The following is a 27,417-nucleotide window of genomic DNA, read 5'->3' as shown; positions in this document are numbered from 1 at the left end:
TCTCTCTCTCCATCAAAGGCCTATAGCTGCATTTGTGTTAAATATGTACATGCTATATCTCTGACACAGTATGATATTTGCTCTCCATGTCACTGCCAAACCCTGTAATACTTACTTATCCTGAGCATGAAAAAGTATGTTCCTGCTCACAGGAATGGGTTTTGAAATTGAAATATACATATTTTAAATTAGAGAATCTGTGTGACAAGTGAATCCTAAATCTAGGTATGGGCAGGAAGTTATCAACTGCTGCTTTTGAGGATCACAAGGCCATTCTGGAAAACAGTACAGAGACACCAAAATCACTAGAGATTTTTCTTTATTGGTGATTACCCAGCCCCTTTGGAGGTAAGAGGGAATGACACTGACATACAAATGAACTGCCATGGGAATCTCACCTGAATCCACACATGCAGGGGAATATGTCCCTTGTGTTTTGATCTCTACTTGTCCCATTTCAGTCTGGATATAATTTGAAAGCCAGCTTAGCTCTTGTACTTCCTAATTATGTTAATGTAAAATTCTCATAATGAATGCAGTATGAGTTTCTAGTGAGCCTTTCAGATATTAAGTGTATCCAAAGTAATTATAGGCTTTAAGATAAACTAAACATATGCATTTACCTAAGACATGAACTTTTGTATATGTGTATGTCTGGGGCAGAGATGGGTCTCATATAAAATTTCACTGAAAAACCATGATTGATCCAATGATGCACTTTTTAAGGGGATTTTATGTGGAAATTGGAAGTGTCAAAAGACAACAAAACTCACACAAAAAGCCCACTTTTAAGCAAATCTATAACTTGAAAAAAAAAAAAAGCCTAAAAATATTCTGAGGGGTGGTATACAGTTTTATGGTAGCCATGAGGACTTCCAGCAACTGGCTAATTTCTTCATATCAGCTGGCATGTCTGGTGATCGGCATTCCCTTGAAGAGCTTTGTCACCCTTCAGTCTTCTGACCACAGGCCTTAGTCTTGTTTCCAAATGATGCTTCAGTGAGGATATAAGGTCCACGACCTCTAGGGTTAGTGATGTCCACTCAGGCAGTAAGATCCTGACAAACTGTAGTGATGTGAGCACACATCATGGGGTGAGTACCAGTATTTCGAAGGTTTTAAGAAGATATTTGGATTTTTGCTGCTAATCAAGAAGAGCTTTGTTGTCTGGTTTACATTTAAGGCTTAGTTGGCCCATCATTCTCAGAAAAAACCTTTTTTTCTGAGTTAGGAAACCTCATCATGAGACTTGAGATATATTGGTTTGGAAAATTTCCTCAATTTCTCCTGGCTTCGAAGTCCCCGGCCTCGTAGTGGGGTAAGGCCCATAGGAGGTAGATGAATCTGAATAATAATAATAATAAATATTAAGAATTACAATCATTGCAGCGGCTTATATTCACTGAAGATTTACTAAGTACCATGCTCTCTGCTAAGTGCTAACTCTGTACTGACTCATTATTCCTTACAGTCCTTATACACATTAACCCTCAATATAATCTCATAGAGAATTATTATTCTAATATTCACAGATGAGAAAATGGAGGTTCGGGTTCAATAACTTGCTCAAGATTATACAGTAAGTGGTAGAACCAGAATTTGAACCCAGATCTGTATGATTCCAAAACTTGTGCTCTTCTTTGCCATATTTCCTGCATGGAGGAAAAAACCACAGATCACACAGTGAGATGAGAGTCCAAAGAAGGTGAGGAAAAAAGTGTATACACAAAGATGTTCTTTGCATAGTGGAAAACTGGGACCAACGTAAAAGTCTAGTGAAAGGGTGCTGGTTAAATTATGGCATATTCTTACAATAGGATACAATGCATCTACTTTAAAAGATATCCAGGGCTTCCCTGGTGGCACAGTGGTTGAGAGTCCGCCTGCCAATGCAGGGGACGCGGGTTCGTGCCCCGGTCCGGGAAGGTCCCACATGCCGCGGAGCGGCTGGGCCCGTGAGCCATGGCCGCTGAGCCTGTGCGTCCGGAGCCTGTGCTCCGCAACGGGAGAGGACACACAGTGAGAGGCGCGCTTACCGAAAAAAAAAAAAAAAAAAGATATCCAAAAGAGAGGAAGTAAAATAAATAGGCGATAAACAGTATGCCTAGGGTCTCCTGTACTTTAAGTAAAGAAAATGTACATACATGAGTATTGAAAAAAAGACTAAATGGATATATTACCAAACTGTTAGGCTGAGCCAATACAATATCAAATTGCTGTTTTTGTAGGTCAAGAGTAGAATATTGGCAATTTCATATGGTCCAACTCAACAGTTATCGTGGTCACTTCCACAGGGTGAGAATTTTTGACAATTTTCACTTTCTACCTTATGCATTCTTTTAATATTTGAATTTTATTCTTTCATTAACAATAAACCTGTGTTTTACAATAAGGAAAATAAAAATACTTCCATAAAAAAGGTGAAAGTCAGAAGAGAAAGCTATGTAAATGTGAGCTGGCTTTCCCTTCCATATAAGGGAAAGTTGTTCAAGTAGGAGAAATCAGGCGTTCATTGACATTTTAGTCTGTTGTGATGGGCTGGTGGCCATGCAAGGGCAGCTTATTTCCAGCATGCCTGCTACAGTAGCTCTAGACTTCTCAGCAAACACTAGCCCTCTTGGTACACATTCTTGCAAATAACTGGGTTGACAAGGATAAGTACACACCACATGTTAACTGGAGTCACACTTACTGGCCTTGGATAAGGAATCTGGTAATGTAGTCCAATTTCAATCCTGGCTGTGCACTCATCTATACACTGTTTAATCAGGTTTGTGTCTGTAAGCTATTAAAAGGGAAAAATAGGTGAGATTGTTAGCATCTTTCCAATGCTACATAAAGTATAGGTATACATTTTCTTAAACTTTTTTCAGTTCATTAGCCACTAAATTAAATATTGGTAATTTGAAAAATCAAAAGCAATTTACTATAAAATTTCCTGTGGATTTAACTTTTAAAAATTATTAAGGTAATATTGAGGTAGATAATACAAGCACATGGTAAAAATAATTCAAATAATACAAAAGGATATAATGTAAAACGAAGTCTCCCTCTTCTTCCTGTCTCCCAGTTCCCCTTCTCAGAGACAACAATTATCAGAAGTTTCTTGTTTGTTCTTCCAGGGATATTCTATGCATATATAAGTATACCTCTGTAAACTTAGCATTTTTTCTTATAAAAATGAAAGTTCTGAACCTTGCCTTTTCACTAACAACTTGAAGCTCCTTCTATATTTACACATACAGAGCTGCCCCATTCTTTTTAACAGCTGCACAAAATTCCAACATAAGGCTGTATTACAATTTAACCAATCTTCTACTGATGGACATTTAGGTTATTTCCAATCTTTTGCCATTATAAACAGTGGATCCCTCTAAAAATTTTTTTGACTCACATGCAAATATATTTGAAAGATCATTTCCTAGAGAGAGAACTGCTAGGTTAAAGGGTTTATGCTTTTTAAATTCTCACAGATATTCCCTGTAGATTCAAATTACCCTCTAAGAGGCTGTACCAATTTACATTCCTAAGAACAATCCATAAATTATATTCCCACCAACAATGAACAACAGTGCTTTTTCATATCCTCCCCTTGTTGATCAAGTTACTTTCAGGTAACCCAATTATCAGCAAGTGCTGTCTAGAAACCCCGAGTAAGATACTGGAGAATGATCCACCTATTTTGAACTGTAAACTGTCTTGCTCATTAGCGAGGAAAAGAAATGACATTTGAAATTTCAAAACAGTTAAATTGTGGTAGTCCATTTCAAGTAAAGGAATGAAAAGTTCATTCTGAAAAACAGAGAGCCAGGTAGAAGGGGAGAAAACGTTTCGTTCCAAGGATGGAAAATGAGTCAACACATGCCTCTGCTAAGTGTTGGTGAGTGGGCCTCAAAGTAGAGCTTGGATTGCATCAGCCCCTGATGACACAGACAGTGAACTCTGGGCCATCGTGGCTTGGAAATTCCAAGGGCATTCTGTCCTATGGTACCTCTTGGAGTAAAGTTCCAGAAACTGCAACACACAGAAAGAACCACAGCTGAGTCCCTTGGGACAGAGGCTCAGCTTTTTGACCTCTGTATTTCTCAAAAGCTATTGCTCTGATGTCCACCTTGGGAGTAGATTTCCATGTTCTCATTTGCTCATTAGGATTTAGACCAATTAATGAGATACCTTTGGGTTATTATTAAGCACTTATAGCAAGTGAGGTTACAAGAGACTACTTATGTCTATATGGGGGATTAGGAAGAAAGAAGCCCCTAATAAAGATGTGGTTAAGGGGACTGAGGGCTTCTGGGGCTCCAGCTGTCCATTTGAACAAGTTGGGTTAGAGTTCTCCAAATCAGTCAGTCAGAGGCTGCCTGCGTGATTCTGCCAAATCCACAACTCCCTATACTAATATTAAACTTTTTCTTTAAATGGACTCTCTAAGCACAGTACTTGCAAAATTATCAGATACTGTTTTCTTTCTAGTACGTGGTAAAACAAGTAGGTATTTTATTTTTTATAAATTTATTTATTTTATTTATTTTTGGTTGTGTTGGGTCTCCGTTGCTGCACACGGGCTTTCTCTAGTTGCGGCGAGCAGCGGCCACTCTTCGTTGAGGCATGCAGGCTTCTCATTGCAGTGGCTTCTCTTGTTGTGGTGCACAGGCTCTAGGCACGTGGGCTTCACCACTGGCAAATACACCTCCCTCTGGCTCACACCACATTGGGCCAATTCAAGCAGAGGCAAATGAAGGACTACTATTGCCTTAACTGAAAACCCAAAGGGTCTTGGGCAGTAGTTAGGTGAGTGAACCTGCAAAGGTTTACTGGGCACATACTACTATATATCCCCAGCACCAGACTAGACACTATGAGGCCATGGTCCCTGCCTTCAACTATCAAGGATATTACCTTGGCAGAACAACTCTGACACAATGGTATATAATCAACTAGGGCAATGACTGCTATCTAGATTCCTATATAGCAGAGTAGGTGGCCATCCTGGGGTTGGGTGAGGGCAGAGAACTTGAGGAAGACTTCCTGGAGAAGATCAACTGAATCAAAGTATTTGTAAATGCTCATTAATTTAGTGACAACCACAAGGCAGGGCCCATGAGATATACTAGAAAAGGATAAGAAACTGTCTATGTGCTCAAGGAACTGACAATCTGGTTAAGGAGACCATACCAACATAAATGAAACAAACAAGAAAAAAAAAAGAGAGTATCACCAACTAATTAGGGGTAGGTATAGCTCAGTGGTCTGTAAAATTTTTGATCATCTACTTCTTTCAATAAAAAATTTCTGGGCTTCCCTGGTGGCGCAGTGGTTGAGAGTCCGCCTGCCGATGCAGGGGACATGGGTTCGTGCCCCGGTCCAGGAAGATCCCACATGCCGCGCAGCGGCTGGGCCCGTGAGCCATGGCCGCTGAGCCTGCGCGTCCGGAGCCTGTGCTCCACAACGGGAGAGGCCACGGCAGTGAGAGGCCCACGTACCACAAAAAAAAAAAAAAAAAAAAAAAAAAAAAAAAAAAATTTCTGAGCCCTGAGAATTCCCTGGTGGTCCAGTGGTTAGGACTTGGTACTTTCACTGCCATGGCCTGGGTTCAATCCGTGGTCAGGGAACTAAGATCTCAAGAGCCACACAATGTGGCCAAAAAAAAAAAAAAAAATTTCTGAGCCCCATATGTGTATTTATAAGTTTATTAAATATATTAATAATTCCATTATAAATATATATAAAATACACATTTTTTTAAAGAGCAATAAAAATAAATAGAAACGGCACTTACAATATTTTACTTCTATTCCTCAAAGGGCTATTTCAGGACCTTGGGGGGTACATACATTCTGATGTGGTATGCATGGTCTATGGTAAGAGCAGAAAATGTTCAGAAGCAGGTTGGTATTAAAAGCAGGGAGACTTCAGGGATTATAAGAAGGGAAGGATATTGTAGATCGAGATGGTTTCTTGTGTAGCACTACCCCAATGTAATTTTACATTTCTTTCTATCTAACTCTGAAACATCTTTCAGGGACTCTGTCTCGGTTTTGCTCAGTTATATCCCTGATGTCTAGTCTGGTGTTTGGAACATGGTAGACACTCAGCTACTTGTTGAATGAAAGAATGAGAGCAATGGGTCACAAAATAATGGCAGGAGCTATGACAGAAATGGGAAAGCTGGGAAGGGGAGGTGTTCTTGTGGAAAGATAAGTTCTGCTTTGGGCTATTATTATGCTTGTGGTGAGTTCCTGCAGGTGGCTGATGACAGGTCAAGGTATAGGATCTGGAACCATGGTCTCTGGGCCTCTCAGTGCAGAGGGCTGACCTTCAGAGGACGCTTACAGCTGGTAGGAGTGTGTGTGAAGAAGACAGGGCAGAAAAGGAGACTGAGATGGGGTCAGAGAGGGAAAAGTAAAGAGAGTAAATTGTCAGGAAGTTTCACAAAGTGAACAGTGACAGTGCTGAATCCATGAGATCAATGAGAAAGAGGCAAGAAAAGTCAGGAGCTGAAAGCCTCCTTCCATGCTTAGGGCCGGGCAGTCTTCCTAAGGAGCTGACAGCTAGATGCTTTATGGTTTGTCAAATCAAGCCTCTTGGAATGGCTTTTGGCTCCCTGGTGTCTGGGTTCAACTAGCAAATGGAGGTACTATTTCACCCAATTCTGAGGTCCCAAAGGGCAAAGTCTCTCTGCTAGCCAAGGAGGCTTGAGTTCAAAGCTAAGTTATGAAGGGAACCCCATCTTAAACCTATTCTCTTCCCTCTGAATGGGTTTATACTTGGAGGCTCTGAATAGCTTATGAATTGAAAAAAAAACCACAACAAATTTAACTGCACATCTCCTGTGGGAGACAGGAGGCTGACAACAGGCACAGTGTGTGAGGAACCAATCCTACCCTGAAAATTCTCATTGGCCTGACTCAGGTCACCTGGCTCATGGGGTCTTCTGAAGATGCTGAGCCACTTACCCGCTGGACTGAGACCTGAAAAGAGTGAAGAGAGAAGCCCGGGCTGGGCTCTGCTTTTCAGTGGCTGGGCAAGCCAGCTATGCTGTGCCTCTGGCCCCTTCCTGCTCCACACTCTGTCGCTCTGACTTGTGCTGCTCGGTCCTCTCAACTTTAGGACAGAAAAGAAATGAACAAGCACCACAAGAAATTGCTCTCCTCCTTGCAATCTCCAGCTAGAACCTACTTACATTTTTGTTTTTCTGAAACAGTGTTCTAGCTTCATTTAATATGTACTGTTTTTCTTTAATGGTGTCTTCCATCTGCCCTGATGCAGCCTGCCATTTCCTCACAAGCCTGAAAATTCTGCGGTAGAGGCCAAGAACTTCTTGTCGTGTTGCCGTTGTCATCTTCCGACCCACCAAAATAGAAGAGGAAAATTTGCATAAAAATTCAATTTGACAGTAGGCAGGGAGGCAGCTGTACATTTTTAAAAATCAAGCTCTTTAATTAGTCTAGAAATAACTGCTCTTTCTGAACAGATCTTTTTGCTAGCATTGCCAGAACGGTGTTATATGAATACCAGCAGTCTCTTAGATGGCCTTGTACATCATCCCATGGTTGAAGGTTGCTCAACCTTGCTGTTTGCCATGATGGGCATTTTTATGAACATGACAAAACCAAAACACACATTTAGTGTTCTTTAAACCAGTATATTCTTTGCCAGAATATCTTAGGAATGATGCTTTTAGTGTGTATTCTGGTAAAATTACATCACTAACCTGAGTGCATAGGAGAAGCCACATTTTGAATAACTGAATTTTCTAGTTAAGTGTGAACTTGAGTTTAATGCAGGGATTGCAAACTCAAGTGCCTCTGGAGCCTGGCAGGTAACAAAATGAGGGAAACCGTCTGGGTGGGGACAGTGGCCAACTAGAGAAGATATCCCCCCTTGAAAGGGGGCAGTTGCTACTCTGCCCCAGCCAGCTGCTGTCATGTAGAATTGAGGGCCTAAGGGTACCATATTTCCTGATAGCTTAACAATAGGTGGCAGTCGAGATTTTTAAAATATGAAACTTCAGAAAAGACAGTAATTCCTTAGTTTTGAAAATGTGAGTACCAAACATAAAATGAATCTGCAGGCTCAATTCCACCCAGAGTTCGTCAGGTTGCAAACTGTTTTTTAGTTCATCATAACTTGGTTGAAAATATTTCTCAAAATTGTTGGTCTACTTCCTTGTCCACATAAGAACTGTATAATAAGTACAACTGAAAATCTCTCTGATGACTGAAGATCTTGTGGACCCTCTGGGATTTGACTGCAGGACTTCAACAGGACTGGGGGAAACAGAGACTCCACTCTTGGAGGACATACACAATGTGGTGTCAGCATCAGGACCTGGGGAAAGGAGCAGTGACCCAACAGGAGATGGAACCAGACCTACCTGCTTGTGTTGGAGGGTCTCCTGCAGAGGTGGGGGGCAGCTGTGGCTCACCCCAAGGACAAGAACACTAGCAGTAGAAGTTCTGGGAAGTACTCCTTGGCATTAGCCCTCCCAGAGTCCACCATTAGCCCCACCAAAGAGCCTGTAGGCTCCAGTGCTGGGTCTCCTCAGGCCAGACAACCAACAGGGAGGGAACTCAGCCCCACCCATCAGCAGACAAGCGGATTAAAGTTTTACTGAGCTCTGCCCACCAGAGCAACACCCAGCTCTACCCACCACTAGTTCCTTCCGTCAGGAAGCTTGCACAAGCCTCATCCACCAGAGGGCAGACAGCAGAAGCAAGAAGATCTGCAATCCTGCAGCCTGTGGGATGTAAACCACATTCACAGAAAGACAGACAAAATGAAAAGGCAGAGGACTATATACCAGATGAAGGAACAAGATAAAACCCCAGAAAAACAACTAAATGAAGTGGAGATAGGCAACCTTCCAGAAAAAGAGTTCAGAATAATGACAGTGAAGATGATCCAGGACCTTGGAAAAAGAATGGAGGCAAAGATCGAGTAGATGCAAGACCTGTTTAACAAAGACTTAGAAGAATTAAAGAACGAACACCTAGAAGAATTAAAGAACAAACAGAGATGAACAATACAATAATTGAAATGAAAAATACACTAGAAGGAATCAATAGGAGAACAACTGAGGCAGAAGAACGGATAAGTGACCTGGAAGACAGAATGGTGGAATTCATTGCCACAGAACAGAATAAAGAAAAAAGAATTAAAAGAAATGAAGACAGCTTAAGAGACCTCTGGGACAACATTAAACGCACTAACATTAGCATTATAGAGGTCCCAGAAGGAAAAGAGAGAGGGAAAGGACCCAAGGAAATATTTGAAGAGATTAATAGTTGAAAACTTCCCTAACATTGGAAAGGAAATAGCCACCCAAGTCCAGGAAGTGCAGAGAGTCCCAGGCAGGATAAAGCCAAGGAGAAACATGCTGAGACACATAGTAATCAAGTAGACAAAAATTAAAGACAAAGAAAAATTATTAAAAGCAACAAGGGAAAAATGACAAACATACAAGGGAACTCCCAAAAGGTTAACAGCTGCTTACTCAGAAGAAACCCTACAAGCCAGAAGGGAGTGGCACGATATATTTAAAGTGATGAAAGGGAAGCACATACAACCAAGATTACTCCACACAGCAAAGAGCTCATTCAGATTCAATGGAGAAATCAAAAGCTTTACAGACAAGCAAAAGCTAAGAGAATTCAGCACCAACAAACCAGCTCTACAACAAATGTTAAGGAACTTCTCTAAGTGGGAAAACACAAGGGAAGAAAAGGGCCTACAAAAAGAAACCTAAAACAATTAAGAAAGTGGTAATAGGAACATACATATCGATAATTACCTCACATGTGAATGGATTAAATGCTCCCACAAAAAGACACAGGCTTGCTGAATGGATACCAAAAGAAGAACCATATATATGCTGTCTACAAGTGACCCACTTCAGACCTAGGGACACATACAGACTGAAAGTGAGGGGATGGAAAAAGATAGTCCATGCAAATGGAAATCAAAAGAAAGCTGGAGTAGCAATACTCATATCAGATAAAATAGACTTGAAAATAAAGAGTCTTACAAGAGACGAGGAAGGACACTACATAATGATCCAGGGATCAATCCAAGAAGAAGATATAACAATTATAGATATATATGCACCCAACATAGGAGCACCTCAATACATAAGGTGAATGCTAACAGCCATAAAAGAGGAAATCAACAGTAACAGAATAGTGGGGGACTTTAACACCTCACACCAATGGACAGATCATCCAGACAGAAAATTAATAAGGAAACACAAGCTTTAAATGACACAAGAGACCAGATAGGTTTAATTGATATTTATAGGACATTCCATCCAAAAAACAACAGATTACACTTTCTCCTCAAGTGCATACGGAACATTCTCCAGGATAGATCACATTTTGGATCACAAATCAAGGCTTGGTAAATTTAAGAAAACTGAAAACGTATCAAGCATCTTTTCCAACCACAACGCTATGAGATTAGAAATAAATTACAGGGAAATAAAACGTAAAAAACACAAATACGTGGAGGCTAAACAATACATTATTAAATAACCAAGAGATCACTGAAGAAATCGTAGAGGAAATCAAAACAATGCCTAGAGACAAATGACAATGAAACACAACGATCCAAAACTTATGGGATGCAACAAAAGCAGTTCTAAGAGGGAAATTTATAGCAATACAATCCTACCTCAAGAAACAAGAAAAATCTCAAATAAACAATCTAACCTTACACCTAAAGGAACCAGAGAAAGTAAAACAAACAAAACCCAAAGTTAGTGGAAGGAAAGAAATCATAAAGATCAGAGCAGAAATAAATGAAATAGAAACAAAGAAAACAACAGCAAAGATCAATAAAACTAAAAGCTGGTTCTCTGAGAAAAAACACAAAATTGATAAACCTTTAGCCAGACTCATCAAGAAAATGAGGGAGAGGACTCAAATCAATAACATTAGAAATGAAAAAGAAGTTACAATGGACACTGCAGAAATACAAAGCATCATAAGAGACTACTACAAGCAACTCTATGCCGATAAAGTGGACAACCTGGAAGAAATGGAAAAATTCTTAGAAAGGTATAACCTTCCAAGACTGAACCAGGAAGAAACAGAAAACATGAACAGACCAATCACAAGCAATGATATTGAAACTGTGATTAAAAATCTCCCAACAAACAGAAGTCCAAGACCAGATGGCTTCACAGGTGAATTTTATCAAACATTTAGAGAAGAGCTCACACCCATCCTTCTCAAACTCTTCCAAAAAATTGCAGAGGAAGGAGCAATCCCACACTCATTCTATGAGGCCACCATCACCCTGAGACCAAAACCAGTCAAAGATACTACAAAAAAAAGAAAATTACAGACCAATATCACTGATGACTATAGATGCAAAAATCCTCAACAAAATGCTAGCAAACCGAATGCAACAACACATTAAAAGGATCATACACCATGATCAAGTGGGATTTATCCCAGGGATGCAAGGATTCTTCAATACATGCAAATCAATCAATGTGATACACCATATTAACAAACTGAAGAATAAAAACCATATGATCATCTCAATAGATGCAGAAAAAGCATTAACAAAATTCAATACCAATTCATGATAAAAATCTCCAGAAAGTAGGCACAGAGGGAACCTATCTCAACATAATAAAGGCCATATATGACAAACCCACAGCAAACGTCATTCTCAATGGTGAAAAACTGAAAGCATTTCCTCTAAGATCAGAAACAAGTCAAGGATGTCCACTATCGCCACTATTATTCAAGATAGTTTTGGAAATCCTAGCCATGGCAATCAGAGAAGAAAAAGAAATAAAAGGAATACAAATTGGAAAAGAAGAAGTAAAACTGTCACTGTGTGCAGATGACATGATACTATACATATATAATCTTAAAGATGCCACCAGAAAACTTCTAGAGCTAATCAATGAATTTGGCAAAGTTGCAGGATACAAACTTAATGCACAGAAAAAAATCTCTTGCATTTCTATACACTAACAATGAAAAATCAGAAGGAGAAATTAAGAAAACAATCCCATTCACCACTGCAACAAAAAGAATAAAATACCTAGGAATAAACCTACCTAAGGAGGTAAAAGACCTGTACTCAGAAAACTATAAGACACTGATGAAAGAAATCAAAGATGACACAAACAGATGAAGAGATATACCATGTTCTTGGATTGGAAGAATCAATATTGAGAAAATGAATATCCTACCCAAAGCAATCTAGGATTTCAATGCAGTCCCTATGAAATTACCAGTGGCATTTTTTACAGAACTAGAACAAAAAATCTTAAAATTTGTATGGAGACACAAAAGACCCTGAATAGACAAAGGAATCTTGAGGGGAAAAAAACAGAGTTGTTGGAATCAGACTCCCTGACTTCAGACTATACTACAAAGCTACAGTCATCGAGACAATATGGTACTGGCACAAAAACAGAAATATAGAAAAGGAACAGGATAGAAAGCCCAGAGATAAACCCACGCACCTATGGTAAACTAATCTATGATGAAGGAGGCAAGGATATACAATGGAGAGAAGACAGTCTCTTCAATAAGTGGTGTTGGGAAAACTGGCCAGCTCCATGTAAAAGAATGAAATTAGAACAGTCCCTAACACCACACACAAAAATAAACTCAAAATGGATTAAAGAGCTAAATGTAAGACCAGACACTATAGAACTCTTAGAGGAAAACATAGTCAGAACACTGACATAAATCACAGCAAGATCTTTTTTTTTTTTCAGCAAGATCTTTTTTGACCCACCTCCTAGAGTAATGAAAACAAAACCAAAAATAAACAAATGGGACCTAATAAAACTTAAAAGCTTTTGCACAGCAAAGGAAACTATAAACAATACAAAAAGACAACCCTCAGGATGGGAGAAAATATTTGCAAAGGATTAATCTCCAAAATATATAAACAGATCATGCAGCTCAATATCAAAAATACAAACAGAGCTTCCCTGGTGGCGCAGTGGTTGAGTCCGCCTGCCGATGCAGGGGACACGGGTTTGTGCCCTGGTCCGGAAAGATCCCACATGCCGCGGAGCGGCAGTGCCCATGAGCCATGGCCGGTGAGCCTGCGCGTCCAGAGCCTGTGCTCCGCAACGGGAGAGGCCACAACAGTGAGAGGCCCGTGTACCGCAAAAAAACAAACAAACAAACAAACAAAAAAACCCAACCCAATCAAAAAATGGGCAGAAGACCTAAATAGACCTTTCTCCAAAGAAGACATACAGATAGTCAAGAGGCAAATGAAAAGCTGCTCAACATCACTAATTATTAGAGAAATGCAAATCAAAACTATAATGAGGTATCACCTCACGCTGGTTAGAATGGGCATCATCAGAAAATCTACAAACAACAAATGCTGGAGAGGATGTGGAGAAAAGGGAACCCTCTTGAACTGTTGGTGGGAATGTAAACTGATACAGGCACTATGGAGAACAGTATGGAGGTTCCTTAGAAAACTAAAAATAGAATTACCATATGATCCAGCAATCCCACTACTGGGCATATACGCTGAGAAAACCATAATTCAAAAAGAGTCATGCACCACAATGTTCACTGCAGCACTATTTACAATAGCCAGGACATGGAAGAACCTAAGTGTCCATTGACAGATGAATGGATAAAGACAATATGGCACATATACACAATGGAATATTACTCAGCCATAAAAAGAAACGAAATTGAGTTATTTGTAGTGAGGTGGATGGACCTAAAGTCTGTCATACAGAGTGAAGTAAGTTAGAAAGAGAAAAACAAATACCTTATATAACATATATGTATGGAATCTAAAAAAAAAAAAAAAAAAAAGGTTCTGAAGAACTTAGGGGCAGGACAGGAATAAAGACGCAGACGTAGAGAATGGACTTGAGGACACGGTGAGGGGGAAGGGTAAGCTGGGACGAAGTGAGAGGGTGGCATTGACATATATACACTACCAAATGTAAAATAGCTAGCTAGTGGGAAGCAGCCGCATAGCACAGGGAGATCAGCTCGGTGCTTAGTGACCACCTAGAGGGGTGGGATAGGGAGGGTGGGAGGGAGACACAAGAGGGAGGGGATATGGGGATATATGATACTTATAGATGATTCACTGTGTTGTACAACAGAAACTAACAGAACATTATAAAGCAGTTATACTCCAATAAAGATGTTAAAAAAAAAAAGCAATAAATATAATATTGCACTTTCAGTGCAATTTTATTTATTTATTTTTCAGTAAAAATAATTGTAGTTTCTTCAAAAAAAATCCACTAAAAATAGAATTACCATATGACCCAACAATCCCACTACTGGGCATATACCCAGAGAAAACCATAATTCAGAAAGACACACATGGGGCCTCCCTTGTGGCACAGTGGTTGAGAGTCTGCCTGCCAATGCAGGGGACACGGGTTTGTGTGGAGCGGCTGGGCCTGTGAGCCATGGCCACTGAGCCTGTGTTTCTGGAGCCTGTGCTTCGCAACGGGAGAGGCCACACAGTGAGAGTCCCGCGTACTGAAAAAAAAAAAAAAAAAAAAAAAAAAAAAAGACACATGCACCCCAATGTTCACTGCAGCCCTACTTACAATAGCCAGGTCATGGAAGCAACCTAAATGTCCATCGACAGACAAATGGATAAAGAAGATGTCGTATATATATACAATGGAATATTACTCAGCCATAAAAAGGAACGAAATTGGGTCATTTGTAGAGATGTGGATGGACCTAGAGACTGTGATATTGAGTGAAGTAAGTCAGAAAGAGAAAAACAAATATTGTATATTAACACATATATGTGGAATCCAGAAATATGGTACAGATGAACCAGTTTGCAAGGCAGAAATAGAGACACATATGTAGTGAACAAATGTGGACACCAAGGGGGGAAAGCAGCAGAGGAGGGTGGTGGTGGGATGAATTGGGAGATTGGGCTTGACATCTATACACTAATACATATAAAATAGATAACTAATAAGAACCTGCTGTATAAAAAAAAATAATAATAAAATAAAATTCAAAATAAAAAGAAGAAGAAAATATGAACAGGCCAATTACCAGTAATGAAATTGAATCAGTAATTTAAAAATTCCCAACAAACAAAAATCCAGGACCAGAGGGCTTCACAGGTGAAATCTACCAAACATTTAGAGAAGAGTTAACACCTATCCTTCTCAAACTATTCCAAAAAATTCCACAGGAAGGAACACTTCTGAACTTATTCTATGAGGCCGGCATCACCCTGATATCAAAAACAGACAAAGATATCACAAAAAAAGATAATTACAGGCCAATATCACTGATGAACGTAGATGTAAAAATCCTCAACAAATTACTAGCAAACTGAATCCAACAAGACACCAAAAGGATCATACACCATGATTAAGTGGGATTTCAATATCTGCAAAGCAATCAATGTGATACACCATGTCAACAAATTAAAAATTAAAAATCATAGGATCATCTCAATAGATGCAGAAAAAGCTTTTGACAAAATTCAGCATCCATTTGGGACTTCCATGGTGGTCCAGTGGTTAAGACTCCATGCTTCCATTGCAGGGGGCATGGGTTCGACCCCTGGTCAGGGAACTAATATCCTGCATGCTGCATGGTGTGGCCAAAAAAAAAAAAAAGTGAAAAAAATAAAATAAAATAAAAATTCAACATCCATATATGATAAAAACTGCCCAGAAAACAGGCATAGAGGGGACATCCCTCAAAATAATAAAGGTCATACATGACAAACCCACAGGTAACATACTCAATGATGAAAAGCTGAAAGCAGCCCACTCTCACCAGTTTTTTAATTCAACATAGTTTTGGAAGTCCTAGCCACAGCAATCAGAGAAGCAAAAGAAATAAAAGGAATCCAAATTGGAAAGGAAGAAGTAAAACTGTCACTGTGTGCAGATGGCATGATACCATACATAAAAAATTCTAAAGATGCCACCAGAAAACTACTGGAGCTCATCAATAAGTTCAGTAGTGTTGCAGGATACAAAATTAATATATAGAAATCTGTTGCACTTGTCTATACTAACAACAAACTATCAGAAAGAGAAATCAAGGAAACAATCCTGTTTAGCATCATGTCAAAAAGAATAAACTATCTCAGAATAAACCTACCAAGGAGGTAAAAGACCTGTACTCAGAAAACTATAAGGCACTGATGAAAGAAACTGAAGAGGATGCAAACAGATGAAAAGATATACCATGTTCTTGGATTGGAAGAATTAACATTGTTAAAATGACCATACTACCCAAGGCAATCTACAGATTCAATGCAATCTCTGTCAAAATACCAATGGCATTTTTCACAGAACTAGTGCAAATAATTTTAAAATTTGTATGGAAACACAGAAGACTCTGAATAAACAAAGCATCTTCAGAAAGAACAGAGCTGGAGGTATCATGCTTCTTGACTTCAGACTATACTACCAAGCTACAGTTATCAAAATAGCATTATACATCATTTATAAAAATAAACTCAAAATGGATTAAAGACCTAAATATAGGACTGAAAACCATAACACTCCTAGGAGAAATCATAGGCAGAACACTCTTTGACATAAATCATAGCAAGTTTTTTTTGACTTGTCTTCTAAGACAAAGGAAACAAAAGCAAAACTAAACAAATGGGACCTAAGTTAACTTATAAGCTTTTTCACAGAAAAGGAAACCATCGACAAAATGAAAAGACAACCTACTGAATCGGAGAAAATGTTTGCAAATGATATGACCAACAAGGGGTTAACATGCAAAATATATAAACAGCTCATACAACTAAACATCAAAAAAAAAACCTGATTAAAAAATGGGCAGAAGACCTGAATAGACATTTTTCCAAAGAAGGCACAGAGATGGCCAACAGTCACATGAAAAGATGCTCAACATCGCTAATCATCAGAGAGATGCAAATCAAAACCATGATGAGATATCACCTCACACCTGTTAGATGGCTATCATCGAAAAGAACATAAATAACAAATGTTGGCGGGGGTGTGGAGAAAAGGGAACTGTTGGTGGGAATGCAACTTGGTGCAGCTACTATGGAAAACAGTATGGAGGTTCCTCAAAAAACTAAAAATAGAATTACCATATGATCCAGCAATTCTACTCCTGGGTTACATATCTGAAAAAAACACTAATTCAAAAAGATAAGTGCACCCAGTGTTCATAGCAGCATTATTTACAACAGACAAGATAGGGAAACAACCTAAGTGTCCATCAACAGATGAACGGATAAAGAAGATGTGATATATATATATATATATATATATATATATATATATATACTATGTTGTACACCTGAAACTAATATAATATTGTAAATCAACTATACCTCGATTTTAAAAAAAGGAAATTCAGAGAAGATATGAAAAAAAATCCCACTACTAGAGGATTGTGATTAGTCAAAATTAGGAGAATGAATACTGTACTGCCTTTAACAAATTACCAGGCTGGGAAGACAAGGAAGACAGATTTAGCAAGTGAGTAGCAGGACCAGGCACTGGGACACCTCATATGAGTCCTGGGCTTTCCTCAAACAGGTCATCTGTTGAGATGTAGGCTGCTCATTGCCCTTTGAGAACAGACCCATTTCCAACCCAAGGGGGAGGGGTAATACATGGAGACTGCATGCTTTAGGGTGGTCCTGAGCTTATGAGAATCTAGGCAGCTAAAGAAAGCAGATGGGAGCTGGAAGGAGCTGTGTTTATCTAGAAATTCTAAGTAATTGCAAGGACTTCACCTTAGAGAGAATGTCTCTTTTGGTATGATTGCACCTCTTACTTCTCCTGACCCTGGTGACCTTTCTTAAGCAATGAGGAATGAACCAAGGCTTAACCATTTGATGGGAAGCCTGAAATCACTACTTCACCCAATTCAAAAGTTAAAAGGACATACCTGATATCCATTCTGATATCCATTATACCTCACAGGAAAAAATGCTTAAAAGGAATTCATACAAACCAAGAGAGAGCATCATGCATTGTGGCTAATTGTAATGAAAACTCAGATGAATTGATGATGTTTTTCCTGGTAAGGAAACAGGTTTCTGAGTTTCTGGCTCTCCCTAAAACTCCATGGTTTCATATGAAAATACATGAGTCAGTTCCTGTGAGGAACAGAGTCTGCAACTAACTAACTATTAATGACTGCTTCACTTCCCTGTCATCAACAGATGAAACTTCCTTGACTGCATGACACTTAAGGAGGAAAGTGAAGGCAGTATGGCATATTAAAACCGCAGCAACATTCTCCAAAGTCTGACTTTCATTTCTTTGTTTTTACTACTGTCTGAACCACAGCTTCAAACTGTAACTGATGACATACCATAAGCTGATACACACGCCCTGCAAGTATGGTATTTAAGGTAACAAGCAGAACTAACAATTGGCATTTAATAATACCATTTTCAAAACCCTTTAACGTTTAAGTGTTTTGAAAACTAATCCTGAAAGGGAAATAAGTGGTGTCTTCCTCTCCAACATCAGGTGATCCAGAAAACACAGTCCAAAAGATTTCCACAGTCTAAAGCTGTGTTCTCCATTATGTACTATTCGCAAGTGGTTGTTACAAAGCTTGTGATTCTAGAAACAAAATCAGCCATATAAATTAAAAAAATGTTAAAAAGCTGTCTTCCTTTTGGTTTATATTTTTATTCCCAGGAAGCAACTTGTCTAGGAAAAGTGACTTTTCCCTGAGAGTCTTCCTCCCTATGGTATGATGGCTTGAAACCAACACTTATTCCTCTAAAACTATCAACGATCTCTCACTATTGATGAAAGGCCGAGTCAGCCCTTCTTCTTCTTCCCTAGTATCAGGGGTTGACTTGATGCAGTGGGGTCTGCTGGGATTCTCCCATGGTCGACATCAGGAATATGAAATTGTTTAGAGGACCACAAGTGAACTTCAGTCTCAACTGCCTGTGAAGTCAGTTCTTATAGAATTTTTACAGTAAAAGTTTTATAACTTTTATTCTGAGACTGATATTTCTTCAAATTCTGCTTTTTACTTCCTTAACCCTCAAATCCTAGAATGAGGAAAGATAAGAGATGGGAAGTGTGTCTGGGAGGAATTGTGACTGGAAACTGGGCTCTTTTCTTTAAATCGTATTTCATGCATAAACACAGTGCCAGGATAAAACTCATTACCAAGCACCTACCATGTGCAGCCTGTACCATTAAAAAAGGGCTGACAAATATTGCTGCTACCACATTTTGGCTTCAGGTCATAGTCAGAAGTTTCCTTTAAAGTAAGTGTCCCAAAGACTGGTTGGGGAGGTAATTTTTGATGTACAAGAAAATATTTATTTTCTTAGTGTGATTCCCTTAATGTGTTTTACTAGCCCAACAAACCCATGATTTAAAGTGATTTCTATTTTGTAGTGATATAGAGCTACCTTTAAAACATATTACAGAAACTTTGAAGCTGGTTTAAAACATAGGCAGGACTTCCCTGGTGTCCAGTGCTTAAGACCGCGCTCCCACTGCGAGGGCACGGGGTTCAATCCCTGGTCGGGGTAAGATCCAGCGTGCTGCGCAGTGTGGTCAACAAAACAAAACAGAACAAAACAACACAACATAGGTAAATAACAGCAGAAATTGTGATGTGGAGTCCCCAAAAACCTGAGTCTGGGAACTGTAGCTATAAGGCATCCTGCTGCGGTGTTTGTTCTGCTGAACCTTTCACTTAGAATGCCTGTTTTCTGCTGGCCACCTCAACCTGTAGACACCAGTTTATTCTCAGGCTTTTCTGGAGCACCTTTTTCTCTGCTTCTATCACATCCAGCCATTGTTCTTTTGCAGTTTCACTGTCTTTTTCTTCCCAGAGTCTCTGAATTCCTGGAGGGCAGGGACTGCATTTTGCTCATTAAAGGAATAATAATAGGGATAAGAATGATAATAATAACAGTAATAGCTACATTTACTTTGCACTTCTTCTGTGCTACGCTTCCTAGGTACTTTACATACATATATTAACTCCCATAATCGTCACAGTTCTATAAGGTAAATACTACATTATCCTGTTTTACAAAGGAGGAACCTGATGCCAAAAGAGGTTAAGTAACTTGAGCAAGGTCACATGGCAAGGAAGAGGTGGAGCCAGGATTCAAAACCAGATAGTGTGGAGTCAGAGCCCCAACTTTTAATCACTAAATAGGCTGTTCAATCTCAGTAAATGTGGTTGAACGTCTGCTGATTGCTTAAGGAGCTTAGCCAGTGTGACAATGGGAACTGAATTCTATTCCCTTCCCACAAAGAGCAAGACCATTCTTTTTGCACCCTGACTGAATTGCAATTACCCTTTTATAAGGTTTTCCATATACCATCTGTCCCTCCCCTGCAACTGTCCTTCCTCAGTAATGACGTTGTTACACACCAGCACCTTTAGAGGCTGTGCACTTAACTGGACTGCTGTGCTCCTGTTCCCTGCGGCAACCCTGTCCTTGACACTCCAAAGGAGCTGACATCCTGTAAGAGATACCAGCACTCATTACAGTGCTACTACCCTGCAGGTCTTACTCTTTCCTCCCAAGCATCTCTCCATCCATCCAACATTTATTCAGTGCCCATGTGCCAGGCTAGGCATACAGTGATAAACAAGCAGCCACGGTCCCTGTCCTCCTAGAGCTTATATCCTAGTGGCAGAGGCAGATGATATACAAGAAAAATTTTTGTATATATTTTTGTATAATTTTGGTTGTATGTGCTCTCAAGGAATGAAACAGTAATATGATATGAATGAGCAGAGGTGGGGGTTATTTTATTTTGCGTGGTCAGTGACGTTTGAGCTGAGTCTTGAATGGTGTTCAGGAACCTATTAATGGGAAGAGTTCAGGGGAAGGTGATGCAGGAAGAAAGAACAGCAGGAACAAAGGCTATGAGGTGGGAACCAACCTCAGTGTTAATACAATTGAGAGCCTATGGGGGAAGGAGGACCACAGGTGGATAGGATCCAGCACAGGCTGGGAGAGTAGGCCTTGGAAAGGAGTTTGATTTGTAGTCTAGGAGCAAAAGGAAGACACTGGTAGGTTTTAAGCAAGTAAGAGTATCATGGTCTGATTTACATTTTTAAAAACATGCTGGATTTCAAACTGTATCATAAGTACTTGTGATTCTACCAGTCTTGCAGATGGTGAAGTCTTGCCTAATGCTACTTAACTGACAGGAGAACTGGGATTAAGAGCCAAAAAAGCGGAATGATTATTTCCCTGACTGAAAGCTTTTCCCTGTTTTTATTTTGGAGTCAGTAATGGGGACTCCAAACAGGCAGTGATCAATTTCCTAGGGGGAAAAAAAAAAAAAGCACCACCCACTCACTCTTCCACTTGCTGTGGAGAATGAAAATACAGTGAAAGGGTCTATATACCTGGCATGTCCAGATCTAGTTTTGCAGGAGAACTATAGGAAGATTTGCCAGGACTAGGGGCTTTACCCACTTCACCCTTTTCCCCACCTTGGGAACAGTTTCTTCCACCTTTGGAAAGAGCATCACTGCATGAACACTTAGAAGTTTAAGAGCAGAGATGAAAATTCCCTTTCCTCAGATGAAATTTATAGAAGTATGACTCTGGTCTCAGGAATGTCAAAATTCCAAATGTTGCACTCCCATGAGGCTTTGCCTTCTACTGAAGAAAAAGTGTTGCAGTACGAACAAGGGACAGAAAAGGCAAGGGAAATTAACTGACTTTCAAACCCTCCGTGGAAGGAGACTCCATTCTTTCAAGATCTGTCCTTAGGTGTAAATTTAAAAAATCATAACCAATGAATATAATGTAGTCAAATTTCTCTCCCAACTACTTCATGATTTTGGGGGAGGGTGATAATGAAGCTCATCCAGTGAAATCCATCGTATGTGTTCACCATGTACCAGTGGTGACCTATCCCGTGTCCTGCTGCCCTATCTTCTTAAATCTGGGACTCCCTCTTTTTGCCAAATGGAAGGCCCCAACCCATACAACTGAAATATTCTTTTTCGGCTTAACTGCTGATTCTCATCCTTTCGCTTTCATCACCTTTCACGGGGTGCCTTCTTCACACTGGGTCAGCGTCCCTGCTCTCGTGTGTACCCCTATCATAATGTTCATTCTTCTCTATTGTAATTTTCTGTTTGACTTATGTTTCTTCCTCCACTGTGTGTGTTCTGGGAGGGAGAGAGAGAAGCAGGTTGGGACCCTGTCTCATCCATTACACTCCTAGGCCTGGCCCAGAGTTGGAGCTTGAAATACATTTGTTAGAAGAAAAAATTTACCCACACAGAATAATCACCAGTAATTACCATTCTCATCCTGAGATACATGCAGTGGTATTTGGATCAGGTTTCGCAACAGAAGACCCTAGAGCATTTAAAAATACTAATTAACCCTCACAATGATGTTTTCAAGAGTGGCACTCTGGGTGTCAGGGTGAGAATTGAAGATTAAGTGTTATTTAGTGAGGCAGTCTTCTCACTTCCATCTAGGGCAGCATACACAGCTGTTACATAACCCTGGCTCTTAAGTTCTTTTAAGGCCACTTAGGGTTTGTCCACAGGACTGAAATGATATACTATATTTCTAGGAAGCTTAGAATCAAACATATAGAAAAATGAGTTTTTGATATTTTTTTCTTAAAAACAATCCTTTGAGGGAATAAGGTCCATTGCAACCAAATGACGAGGGTTCAAAACCAACCTAAAAAATTATAATTTAAAGCTTTTGTCATTTGGAAAACCTCCAGGGAACTGAAGCATTCTTATAATGTCAAAGCAAACAGATTTTCTTGCCCCAGATAGCAGAATAGAGAATGACTACCTTGATTTTAGGCATTCAAAATTTTTCCACAGATGTAAAGGACGGGAGATATAATACAAACAATGAACTAATGGGCTCTGGAATGATCTGGGTTTGAATCCTGACTTCACATCAGGCAAGATATTAATCTTCCTGAGCCTCAGTTTCTTAAAATGGGGAAACAACAGAACCTTCTTCAAAGAGTTGTTTTAAGGATTGTTCATAATAATCCATGTAAATCACTTAGCATTGTGAGTTAACAAAGGCAAATGTTACCTGAAAAGGAGGAAATAAAGGAGGAACAGTGAGGCCTCTTTTATCTCTGCTAAACTTTGCTGCCTGCTGGTGAAATTATCGCTTTGTGGCAGTAATGGATTTTCCTAAAGCTGTTTCCCTCTGATCATTAATAATCCCTGCACAGTAAAGAGCTATTGTTCTTCAGTATGAGTAAATAACCCTGCCCAAGGCATCGCTTATCTTCAGACCACAGAGCAGACTTCTTACTGGAAATACAATGCAGGTGCCAACACCAAGGGCATGAGCAAGCTTCCCTTCCTATTTTTCTTCCTTTTATCTCTTACTCCTTGCTTATCCTTCGGTGCACTTTTCTCCTAGATCCGTTATCCTTCCCTACTTTCTGATGTATTTCCATATCCTATGAAGTACCATCTTACCTAAATTGAATAACTTTCAAGCTAAACCAAATGCTCCCATCTCCCCGCCTCACATACGCCCCCATGGACTTGTTTCCTGACCTGGATTCAGTTTTTGGTTACTAGAATCCAAAAGGGGAAGTGTAATGCCACACACTGTTTTGTATATCTCAGGATATGCTTGTGTGGTGTACTTAATCATACCACGGCTATTCTCTGAAACAGCATCTTTTTACACAGAAATTGACAATATGGTATGTCAGAGACACGGGTCAGGGAGGAAAGGGTATATCATATTTTTATCTAAAGGAAAAGAAATTAGGTTAGGCCCCATAACATGGGAAATCTTCAGAAGACAGGGAAAAACCAAAAATATTTATGTCTGAAAGATTTCTAAACTATCCCAAACAAGATATTCATCCTAAATATATCAGCACAGGAGCACATACAAGATTATACTTGTAAGGGGAACTCCAATCAGGCTCTTGTATCCACGAGATATACAGCAATTTGCCCCCTCAGGGATAGAAACTCCAAATGGAAACCAAGTTTCAGTCTCTCAATTCAAAAGAAATGGAAGCAACTGTTTCCTTATCATCCAATTTTAAGAGACAAAGACAAGGTAAGGGTCAATCAGAGGGAGGTGTGTGTCTGGGGTGCTGTGTGTATGTGCTGGCAATGGGTGAAAACTTGGTCAACGCTGAAGATCAACCCCAGTCATTTGTTCGTAACTACCCAGGATTTGAACCCTTCATAGGAACTAGGGAAGTCAAGAGAACACAAAACATTTAAATTAAAACAGTCAAACCCCTTCTTTGTGATAATTTCCTAAGAAACAGACAAAAGGGCTCTGGTTATAACATTAGATACACCTAACCCTTGATCCAACCACCTGATATATAACCCTCACCCCGCACAGGGGGTCTCCGCCTTCACGACAGTTTCCAAGTACCCTCCACCTGTTGAATAAGCAACTTTCTCCACCTGCAGAAGCATGGGAGCTCTTTACTAGACAAAGTTCCTTTCGAGTAGGAGCAATGACCGCCCATCTTTAGTGCACAGAATGATTAGCAGCCAGAGTACCTTCGAGTTCCTCCAGTCCGACAATGACCAACAGAATGTTCGTCAATGATGGAAATATTCTGTGTCTTCGCTGTCCAACAGGGTGGCCACTGGCACTGGGCACCTGAAATATGGTTAGTACATCTGAGGAACTGCATTTAAAATTTTATTTCATTTAAATTTAAATAGCTTGTGGCTACATATGGACAGCAGAGCTCTAGACCAAAAAATCGCAAATCAAATGCCCACAGGGATTAGGCTGGTAGAGGAAGGGAGAAGAATCTCATTAGCTCCAGCTGACTGTTGCTCTGTAGGAACCTCAAGCTGGAAGCCGAAAATCAGATTTTTATATTTGGCAAGAATTTTTAAAAAAATAATTTAAATCAATCTGTGGGCCAAACTACCTTTGCAGGCAATATCTGTCTCGCCAGTTTGTAATCTGTAATCTAGGCCAACCCCTAAACTCAAAGCAAAGGGTCTTATTCAAGGCCATTCTGCTGGTCAGTAGAGATGCAAGACTGAAACCCAGGCCTTCTGATTATTCTTCTGATACCCTTTCTAGAGTTTATGAAATCAACCATATCTAGTGGTGGAGGTGGCAGCAACAGTGGGGACAAATGTCCGTTTGTCAGAAGCTGTGGAAGTCCATGGTTGATACATTATGGACACAGTGTTCCTATATGTTGGGTCCATAGGCAAGGCTCTGAAATAGGAGCCAGCAGGGCACAAAGAAGAAATAGTTCACAGGGTAGTCAGACCTATAAACAATTAATAAGCAAAGTAAGGTGTGCTATAATGAACACAAATCACCTAAGCAGGAGTCCAAAAGCACGGACAGCTGGGAGAGGAAAGGAGGAAAGAGATCTGAGCCAGGCCTTTGAGGATGAGTCTTGATGATAATGAGGGTGGTCCCATTATTCAAGAATATTACAGGGCCTCCTTCTATCTTGGAGGCTTTGTGTGTATGAAGAGTCTCCTCTGCTGGCTTTTCCTTCTCTGGATCATCTCTGCATGAAAAGAGCCCCAAGGAGTTTAGAGGCCTTACTCTTTTTTTTTTTTTCCCCCGGTATGCGGGCCTCTCACTGTTGTGGCCTCTCCCCTTGCAAGGAGCACAGGCTCCGGACGCACAGGCTCAGCAGCCATGGCTCACGGGCCCAGCCGCTCCACGTCATGTGGGAGCTTCACGGACCGGGGCACGAACACGTGTCCCCTGCATCGGCAGGCGGGCTCTCAACCACTGTGCCACCAGGGAAGCCCTAGAGGGCTTCCTCTTTATCTGCACCCTCTTCTTAGGTGATCCAGGAACAAACTGCTAAATTTATTATCTCTCTGAGTTTTCCCTTGACTTGTATATTTAACTTCTCAACATCTTTACTTGGACCATTAATAGACTTACCAAAACTAGTATGTTCAAAAGAATAGTAGTGCCTTCCAAACTATTTTCTCTGCGGAGTCATCCTTGGTTCCTTCCTTTCCCATACACTTCACATCCAATTTGGCAGCAAGTCCTGCAAGCTCGACTTTCAGAGTACATTCCAAATTTAATTCTCTCCATTTCCACCGTGAATACAACACTACTGTCACCTCCCCCTTGGCCCTACTGCAACAGCCTCCTAGCAGGTCTGACTATGTCTACCCTTCTCTATCCAGTGGCCAAGAATGATATTCTAAAAATGTAAATCAGATCTGGTCACTCCTTCTTAAAACCCTCCATTTAAAAAAACAGCCAAACCCTCACCTTGAGCTAAAAGGCTATGCTTGTTCAGGCCCTGCCACTTCTCCATCACAGACCACTCTGGCTCTGGTTCATTCCTTTCTACACCAAGCACATGGCCTTTTCGCCATTTCCTGCCTCAGATCCCTTCCCGTTGGTTCTTTTCTCCACCTAGAAAGCTCATTCCCTAGCTTCCCTCTTTTCTCGGATTTCTGTAAACCCGGCCTCCTCTGAACAGACTTATCCGATTTAGAGTGGCCCTCCCCACATGTTCTACCACTTCACCTGATACTACTACCTTTGGGGCATTTCTCACTTGCTGATATCTTACTGATTTACTTTTTAACTTTCTCCAGGACTCGAATAAAAAGTCACGGAGCAACGCCTTTGGCGGACCGAGGAATTTAAGAAGCTGGTTCTCTTATCTTAGAAAATCTCAGTATCCTGTAGGGGACTCGTCTGTGTCAACCTTCCTCAGCTAGACGCCTCTCGCCCCCGGATTTGCCCCTACTGATCTCCCATTTACATTCGGGAATCCAAAGGATTAAGAAGTCTCAGATGGGCCCCAAACCAGCATTTCAGCGTTCCCAAACCAGGGCTCCCCGTCCTGGCCCTCGAGCCGCTTCTCTTAGCAAGTTGCCGAGGCCAACGGCGGTGACACCGAGCCGCCCTCGCGAGGCTGGGGGGTGTGTGTGTCACACAGGCTCGTCTCCTAGCAACGTCGCACCCCGCCCCCCCCACCCCATCCCTGCCCCTGGGGAGCCAACCCCTTCCCCCAGTCTCCCGCGCCAGGAGTCAGCGTCTCCATCCTCTACACTCACGCTGCATCAGTCCAGCCTTCCCCCACCCGCAGAAGCCCGGCAGCCTACCGCAGGCTGGGAAGAGGCGGCGCCAGGAGCCCAGCTGAGCTGCGGCCGACTGAGCTCTGGCAGGTCCGGTGGGCCAGGCCGTACCAAACCACCGGACGGACCTCTGTGGGAGCATCAGTCCCAGGTCGAGGGTAGGCTTGAGCCTTCCTTAAACTTCAAACTCTAGACCACGCTCCGCCGTACAGCCAACAATATATCCAAGTTCATCCTTTCCTTATTTCCCTTTTCTCCCTTTAGTTCGCCTCTCTCCCCCCATCCCAGCCCCAAAATGGTCCAGTCCATCCGCTCCTAGCTCTCCCTCCGCGCCGCTAGGTCTTTGCCCTTACTTGGCGACGGCTTCGTACGTCTTTGCGTACGT

General features: G+C 40.8%; 1 protein-coding gene across 1 annotated transcript; it reads right to left on the bottom strand.

Annotated features, from left to right (window-relative positions):
* Positions 1-302: 302 nt before the first annotated feature.
* LYRM1 (LYR motif containing 1) lies at positions 303-27,353 on the bottom strand. The gene is made up of 6 exons (XM_067012518.1): positions 27,012-27,353; positions 25,873-25,996; positions 24,498-24,600; positions 7,184-7,342; positions 2,693-2,785; positions 303-1,344 (listed from the first exon to the last, which is right to left on the bottom strand). The coding sequence occupies exons 4-6, from the start codon at positions 7,340-7,342 to the stop codon at positions 1,228-1,230; spliced, it is 369 nt and encodes a 122-aa protein (XP_066868619.1). The 5' UTR covers positions 24,498-24,600; positions 25,873-25,996; positions 27,012-27,353; the 3' UTR covers positions 303-1,227.
* Between the last annotated feature and the right edge of the window lie 64 nt (positions 27,354-27,417).

This window comes from Kogia breviceps, chromosome 14 (genome assembly GCF_026419965.1).
Source record: "Kogia breviceps isolate mKogBre1 chromosome 14, mKogBre1 haplotype 1, whole genome shotgun sequence".
NCBI classification, from domain to species: Eukaryota; Metazoa; Chordata; class Mammalia; order Artiodactyla; family Physeteridae; genus Kogia; species Kogia breviceps.
The sequence above is the reverse complement of the archived record's forward strand: the minus strand, read 5'-3'. Positions and strand labels throughout refer to the sequence as shown.

Excerpts from the sequence above, each read along its gene's own strand:
- LYRM1 (XM_067012518.1), bottom strand. The coding sequence starts at position 7,342 with ATGACAACGGCAACACGACAAGAAGTTCTTGGCCTCTACCGCAGAATT. Across the intron at positions 2,786-7,183 it reads TGTTTCAGAAAAACAAAAAT|CTTACAGACACAAACCTGAT; the intron begins GTAAGTAGGTTC and ends CCCTTTTAATAG. Across the intron at positions 1,345-2,692 it reads AGATTCCTTATCCAAGGCCA|ATTCATCTACCTCCTATGGG; the intron begins GTAAGTGTGACT and ends ATTATTATTCAG.